Source organism: Stylophora pistillata, chromosome 5 (assembly GCF_964205215.1).
Source record: "Stylophora pistillata chromosome 5, jaStyPist1.2, whole genome shotgun sequence".
Classification (NCBI taxonomy): domain Eukaryota; kingdom Metazoa; phylum Cnidaria; class Anthozoa; order Scleractinia; family Pocilloporidae; genus Stylophora; species Stylophora pistillata.
This window is the reverse complement of record NC_142523.1, coordinates 27,487,804-27,495,833: the sequence shown is the minus strand read 5'-3', so window position 1 is coordinate 27,495,833 and position 8,030 is coordinate 27,487,804. Positions and strand designations below refer to the sequence as shown.

The 8,030-nt window shown below is 38.1% G+C and overlaps 1 protein-coding gene across 4 annotated transcripts; it reads right to left on the bottom strand.

Moving 5' to 3' along the window:
- Positions 1-1,299: 1,299 nt before the first annotated feature.
- LOC148731200 (methylglutaconyl-CoA hydratase, mitochondrial-like) lies at positions 1,300-8,028 on the bottom strand. 4 transcript variants are annotated; one of them, XM_088760355.1, is made up of 5 exons: positions 7,767-8,028; positions 5,492-5,797; positions 3,782-4,020; positions 2,784-2,831; positions 1,300-2,550 (listed from the first exon to the last, which is right to left on the bottom strand). In XM_088760355.1, the coding sequence occupies exons 1-5, from the start codon at positions 7,783-7,785 to the stop codon at positions 2,464-2,466; spliced, it is 699 nt and encodes a 232-aa protein (XP_088616481.1). In that variant the 5' UTR covers positions 7,786-8,028; the 3' UTR covers positions 1,300-2,463. The 4 variants fall into 4 exon arrangements, with proteins under 4 accessions (XP_088616481.1, XP_088616484.1, XP_088616482.1 ...); XM_088760358.1 differs by having other exon boundaries at positions 5,492-5,760; XM_088760356.1 differs by having other exon boundaries at positions 5,492-5,743.
- Positions 8,029-8,030: the final 2 nt, after the last annotated feature.

The window sequence follows — 8,030 nt, the reverse complement described above, 5'->3', positions numbered from 1 at the left end:
CAAACACTAAAGGCCCACTTTTTCTAGTCAGTTCATTGTATTTCTGCACCATTCAATCGGCGTTCCAGAGATTTCAGTTTGCTTCCTGGTGAAGTGGGATGATTGGTATAATGTTAGAATCGATTCATCAACGAAGTCGAGAATCCAGTTAAAACCAAATAGCCTTATTGGCCTAGCAAACCCAGTGCAGGTTTAGTAAGTCCCTTCAGGTCGGGACAGCATCAAATAACACCCATGCACGTATTGCGGGCGCACAGTAAGCTCGCTCTGCGAGTTGCTATTGCAGTCAGCTGCATTATATAATCGGACTCTTTCCGAGTTCTCAAACTTCACACTTTCTAATTTTGGGATTTATCTGCATAAGAATTGAAAGTCATTTATATCTCAAAGGCTTCACAATTGTAATCAATTTAGAACAGAAGCCTGGTCTCAAGGTATCCCGGCCCGAAAACGACTAAACTTCTTCTCCTGGCTGGACATGAGTAAAATATATTTAAAAGAAAATTTAATTGATCCAAATATCGCCCGGACTATTTCATTTTAACGAGAATATTGTCTTCCAATACACGAGTTTATATATTTTGCCTGACTTAAGTGTCAACTAATTTCGTTGTATTAATATTTCTTGCTTTCATATCCAGCTTTGAACTTGACCCTCCCCAGCGTGTATTGAGCTCATGCAGCAGTCATCACCTGAGTTTTGTTTTCGAAAACATTACTTTGACTCCAGGTTTATCTTTCTCTAAATCAAGAGCCAATAATTGGGACAGAGAGCGAATCTGAGGGCGTGGCAGGGATATGTGAATTTCACTAAAGTTATTTTTAGAGTTACAATTAAACGAAAGTCTAATTCCTGGGACGTCCGCACATCCTAATTAAAGCGCGCTAGCCCTTGTATTTATGATAGAGAGATTTGGCAAGAGGACGGGAACGTCATTTCAGAACGGGAGAGCGAGCGGAATAGTCTGGACACGACACCATTCGACTTCCGGTGTTAGCGTTGCCGTTCTCCCAAACAAGTTTAGGACGTCACTTTGCTGCTTTTTCCGTCGCAATCAGAACGTCTCACATTTCCGACAATTGTGCACTTGTAAATCGATCCAAACGAGATAATACTGTTTGGAAGTATTTCAATACTCATGTTCAGGATAATTGGGTCCCTTTCTTTGTTTTAATCGGTGTATTTTTGAAAACTTGTCGCTTCAATATGCTGGTTCCCGAAAGGAAATTGGAACACAATCGTTGGCAAGTGATCCAAGATTTCAGGACTCATTTTGTTTTTGAATGAGCAAGGCTTTAGACAATGAAAGGGCTTTTCTTTAATACATTTCTTTAATAAGCCTATGTGAAAACTCTACGAATGGGATATATGCTGTTGAATTTTATCGTAAATCGATTCATCAATAACCATGCTGCATGTTGAGGTTTGGAGCAGTCAATAAAATTAACAATTACGAATCTTACATACCGTAAAATTTTGAAATGATATAGCTTTACATGTATGCAGAAATAGCTATATGTAAATAGCTATATATGTATGCAGATATAGCTTTACATGTATGCAGAAATTCAGCCCCTTAAGTTTCTCATACAGTTTTATCAAATAACTAACTTGTTAATTTTTAACCCTATACACTTCAACAGTATCCAGATTCTAGATAATTGCGACTTTATCTCTGAAAAAGAGGTGGCAGTAAGCATTATTATAGCCTTTGAACTATAATGAGGTTGTTGTTTGGTCTCGTCACGCAACGTTGGAGAGAAAGCGTTGTGTGACGAGTTCAAAATGAGGCTGTGGAGGGGACTGCAGGAAGAGTGGTACCAATGCAGTCTATTTTTACCATCAATTATTCAGACACCAGCACCAGTTACTAAGTGTCCAATTTCAACCCACATATCCAAACAAAGAACTCCTGTATGCATAGCATGCCTATGTTTTAACCTACGGCAGAATCAGTACAGGACAATAATAATTAGTGCCCCACCCCTTGACTAAGCACCCATCCTCTAATAAATTCCCCCTCTTTTACCCAACAGTTTAAATAAGCCCTTAAGCACTTTTTGAGGAAGTACAGTATTCAATTTTATAATTTCTCCTTTAGTTTCAACAAATAATACAGTAGTTAATAATGATTTCCATAGAAAAATCTGACAGGGTCCTTTTATTAAAAGCTGGTAAAGGGGGGGGATGGGGTGGGGGTGTACATCAGTATACATATTCTCCATACAGATTTCTATGTATTTCTTAGGGTGCTGACAAGGAGAATTTGTTTAACAATCAAGAGCTTGTTTTGTTAGTGATCATTTCCTTTTTTCTCCTAACCTTAATGTTTGATTCAGGGGTGATATTGTAAGGAGAAATTAGATGCCGGTCACTCTTAGGGAGTCAAACAGTTCACCAGAGTCTTTGTTCTATTTTCCAGTTGCACATTTACTTCATCATGTCCATGCTTTTCTGTCATGTTATTCTGTTCCCTCCCCTGTGTATTGTGGTGTTCTTTTCTCTTTGAATGCTTTAAGACCCTCAAGTCTGTCTTTGGTGGGTATAACCTGATGGAAGAAAATTCACAACTTTTGACTCATGTAAACATTGTTTTACATAATTTCAATTTAAATACCAAAACATTGTTTTGTTTGACAATAATAAAGTGAGTCTTTCAGTGCATGTCATGTTGGAATATGACACATTGGCATGAGTAGCATTGTATGTACTCTCTTATCAACAATGGCAAATTAGCCAATTAGATTGCGACATTACAGTGAAAAAATATTTGCACCCATACCTGAGCATAACAACCTTCTTCAAATGACATAGCTGACGTGACGTCAACCTGCAGAAAGAAAGAAGACACAAATCACATATTCTGGGAGCAAAACCATTTCATTATAACAAAACCTTGCTGTATTGAATGCATTCCATGGTTTAACATCAGCATGCATATTTTCCATACTGTTCTCTACACATTTCTTATACTACCATCAAGGAGGATTTGCTTAACAGTCAAGAGTTCCTCTAGTTTGCGATCAATTCTTTTATTTTCGTGACCTTGGTATTTGATTCAGCACTAATATTGTAACGAGAAAATAGCTTCTAGTCACTGTTAACTGAATGATTAAGGGGTTCAATTTAATTACCTTGCAAAGGGTGTCATGATGATACAAAAAATACTGGTTACTTTAAATAAATTTTATTTTTCCTTTTTTTTTTTACTTGTCAGACTTGTCTAGTATGTACTTAGAAACCTCAGATGTGATCATGAGATTTGAGAATTAAAAAAAATGAAAGAAGAGAATCAAATAAGGGAAACCATACAACTACTCGTTGATCATTAGTTGTGACCCTTTTAACCCTAACATGATCAGTCCACATATTCTCCATACTGTCCGCTATACATTACCTAAGGTGCTGACGAGGAGAATTTGGTTAACAATCAAGAACTTATTTAGTTCGTGATCATTTCCTTCATTCTCACGACCAGGACCTTAACCCGTCGTTAACGTTAACTCAGCCACTCAATGAGAAATTCTGTGCCAACACAAACTGACATAACATTTTTCCAGAATTCTAGCTTGTTTCCAGTTTCAGAGGCCAGTTCAATTTACCCCTCCAGTGCCAAAGATTTGATGGTTACTCTCTAACATTTGATTTGTTGAGAATGTCGTTGAGTAGGTCCAGCAAGCAGTGAAGAGGTTAATGTGTGTGATTCAGGGGTGAAATTTAAAGGAGAAATTAGTCACTAGTCACTCTTGCAGATCAAAGGGTGAAAAAAAAAGGACTTACCTGGATTCCCTTGTTAATTGCTAATTTGGCCATCCTCACAGCAACAGGTCTGTGGGGAAGAATTTCTTCAGCTAAAACAAGGGCTCTTTGATATGCTGCAGCACCAGTTTCAGTTTGCTCAGCAACATAATCAGCCAAACCTATTTCTTCAGCTTCTGTACCACTGACCACTTTGCCTGTAAAAATCATCTCCTTGGCTTTTGAGACACCTATTAACCTTGGTAGACATTGAGTACCTCCTAAAAAAAAAAAGGAACCCACAGGCTGTCAGATCATTTTGCACCAACTTTGTCAAGTGTGATCAAAGATGAAAATAAGTGTTTTGAACTAATTCTAACATCAATTAATGTCTGACGTAAAAAAAGAGTTACTTATTATGTTCCAGAATGCTGAAAACCTTGTCTCAGAGAGTTTAAAATTTCAAAATTTTCAGGGAGAGCATGCCCACAGAACCCCCTCTCCTTGAGGAACCAGTTGCTTTGCAACCATCACGCTTGCAACACAGTCATACAGGCTGCTTACTCAGTTCAGATCATACATTTATTACACCTTCTACTGACAACCCTGTAAAAGCTCTGTGATATCATTCATCTCAGATGTCAAGGCTTAAATACCAATAGCTGACTTGCACACAAGACTTAATGAATGATGCACTCTGTATGTTTTGGAAAAGTGGGATTTAAACCCTCTCTTACTCCCAGATGTGATCATCATGTAACTTCTTCCTATGAGTTCAATATGTTATCATCTTGCACTGGGTTATGAGAAAAGACAGGTTTATCAGCCAAAGGGTGAAATCATGATCTAACACCAAACTCTCCCCTCTAATTTCCAAGGAAATGTCGTTAGTTAGAGGAGGTTAGAGGAGAGAACTGCTAATTGGATCTTGAGAGTCAAAGCATCAACCTTTAATAATAATAATAATAATAATAATAATAATAATAACTTTTATTTCTATAGCACTCTTATCCTATGTTCAAGGCACTTTAAAACACTACACAGGGGACTTTGCCAGACTGCCAGTGGCAGTTTACAATGAACAAAGGCGAATTTGTTTGCACATGCCCCCTCCCCCAATTCCCAGTAAACAGGCCAGACCACAGCACAGTAATCTCATGATATGGGTTCCTCAACGTCCCCTGCCTAATCAAATTATCTAATTAATAGAAGCAGGAGACGGGACCTATGACTTGATCATCCTTATCTTGGAAGACAAGAATATCTATCCATTTCTTGATATATTTCATAGAAAGGTAGCACATTCTCCTCAGTTATTTTAAGACCATGAGTGTTGGTCTGCCGCCCGGGCTCGAACCCTCGACCTCCCTCCTTTAACTCTCACGAGTGACCAAGAAAGAATTTCTCCTCATTTCTCCATCAATACAAAATCAAACAGAAAAGTGATGAGAATAAATAAGAATATTCATTGCTGGATTACCAGTGAGTTGATGCAACAACAAATTCTCAGAATTAACATCAAATGAATTGTCTGACAGGACCTCTTCTGAATTGTTATTGCCTATTGTTGTGAAGAGTAGCCTACCAAATGCCAAGGAAGAGGGGATGGGTGAGGCAGCTTGTGATAGTCTAAGGGAAGAGGAGTTAGGTCATTTGTGATGGCCTTTCATTCCATCCAGAGACAATGAAATTCCTAGCTGCCATGGCTAAGTAGCAGTAAAACAAGCAAAGTTAATCTTATGAAAACTCTACCTGCCCCAGGAATTATAGCCAAATGAGTTTCTGTCAGCCCTACTTTAGTGTTACTTGCAGCAACCCTAAAGTCACATGACAGGGCCATTTCAAGCCCACCACCTAGGGCGTGGCCATCTAAAGCAGAAATTGTAGGCACTGATAGGTTGTGTAGTTCCATTATTGCTGCCCGAGCCATGGATACAAATGGTCCAACCTCATGCGCTGCCATTTTGGCTCTCTCTTTGAGATCAACTCCTGCACAAAAAATACCTGGGAGTGACAAAAGACTGGAAAACTTGAGTAATACCAACTGTAATAAGGGTTCTACTACAAAAAAAAAAAACAAGCATGAAATTTTTTTAGGTCTAGAATTCTACTAGTTGACAAAGCACTGGTCTACTTGTGTTCTTATCCAACACTGTCTTTCTCCAATCACGGGGATAAATAGTGCTCACAAATTAATTGCAAGGAAAACTTGACAAACTGCTGGAGTTGCCAGGGATGACCTGGCATCTCTTTTGGAAGATACCATGATATCCTACCTGCAGCTGCCTTCTATCTAAGTATGCAACAAACACCAGGAACTCCTTCCAGGAACTCCTTTCTAAATCCCACAGGGATCAACGAACGCTTTTCATTCCACTAATTTATTCGTGTTTTTCTTGTTGCCATGTTCCCACCAATAACATAGCTCCATTTTCTGCCTTAAAAAGCAGACACAACCCACATTTTTAACCCTTGCGAATTAAAGGTAGGAATTCCTAGGATTTTCCTTATAATTCTTAAAAATCTATTCCTAACAATTCTTAAGAATTCCTAGGAATTCCTAGGAACAAAGGTGTGAATTTTCACGGTAATTGGAACATGGAATTCCTAGGATTTCCTAGGAATTCCAAGGTTTTCTAATCTTGCTTGGTGAGGGGGTGTAATTCCTAGGAATTCCTAGTAATTCCCAAAAAAAACCTAGAAATTCCTAAAAATTCCTTGTTTATAGCCAACAGGACTTGGAATTCCTAGGAATTCCTGGGAATTCTTAGGAATTCCAACTCAGAGCACCTGAATGACTTCCCTGAAATACTGTGAATCTAAAAACTTGCTGGAAATTCCTAGGAATTTTTAGTAATTTCAGGAATGTTTAAGAATTACTGGAAATTTTTTAGGAAAACTTCAAGGCAACTAATATTAAATAAATACATGCATTATCAATGAAATTTACTTACACGTTCAGGTCAGGTTTACATGTTAATTATTTAGTTTATTAGCTTCGCCGACCAGCAGGGACACCGCAACAGCTTGTGCCAATTACTGCGGGCCTAGTAAAGCCACCCATCCCAACCCAGGGGATAGGACATCCATCACGTACAGTTATCTCATATGTGGGAAATTAACGTCTCCTACCCTCAACCCTGCAGGAGACGGGACCTCCATTTATTTGTCCCTATCCGAGAAGACTAGAATATCTAACCATTTCTTGATGTTTTAGAAAGGTAGCAAATTCTTCTCAATTATTTTAAGACCTTGAGTGTTGGTCCAGCCGGGGCTCGAGCCCTCGACCTTAGCACAACAGTCCAGTGCACTATCCATTGAGCTAACTGTGTGGCAGTTAAAATTTGCTATTATATATTAACATAAACATGTAGTAATATTAGGAAGAAATTTCTTTTTGTTTTCTTGAAAACTTCGTAAAAATTGTCCTCAATTACAGCTATTCATTTAATATAGTCCAAGTGAATTATTAAATTTGCTTTGACACAAATTGTGAATAAAATCTGTTGATTCTTTTTCATGAATTGCAATAACTTGGGTCATTTTTATTGCAATAAATAGTATCAGTCAGCTTTGACTTAATTCAATGTTGTTGTAACTTCTTTGGATAAAAGTCTTGTGTGTTAAAATTCAAATGTAAGCTGTCAAGCAGCATCTTCATGCTACGTTGTTTGTTTTTGTTGATTCTGCAAGTTGAGATTGAGAGATTTCTCAATTTTGACTCAACACTCTTGGGGGTGAAAGGCTTAATTACAGTTAAATAATTGATTTTTTAATCAAATTCTTGTTGTAACTGTAATAATTAATTGCAATGAAGTTATCCCAAACTGTAGACTAAGCAGCTGTAATTGTCTTTTTCTGCTGGGCTCGCAGCGTGCTTAAGACGCGACTCAAATAATCCTGAAACCTTTAGCTCACTGATAGATTTATCTAATTGTAAAGCGTAAGCTTAAGAAACTGTGGCATACGAGTGACCGATTCGATTCTCAGTTTTGATCACGTACCAAATATCGCAATTTGTACTCACCACAAACTTTCAGAATCATTAGCTTTATAAATAGCCGCTCGACCCTTGCACCGACCAGTCGATAACTGTTGTCCCTTCTTTAAGCTTCACGGCGCCGACAACTTGCTTTTCATCAATTTAACAACATTCGCGCTATTCTCGTTTTCCCATCGATCAACGGTAAACTCATCTTTAGAGATGTCGTATTTGCAAAACAGTCGAGAAAAGAAATAACTTACGCACGAGCGATCAACCGATGAAAAGTACATTCAAATATGAGCGCCT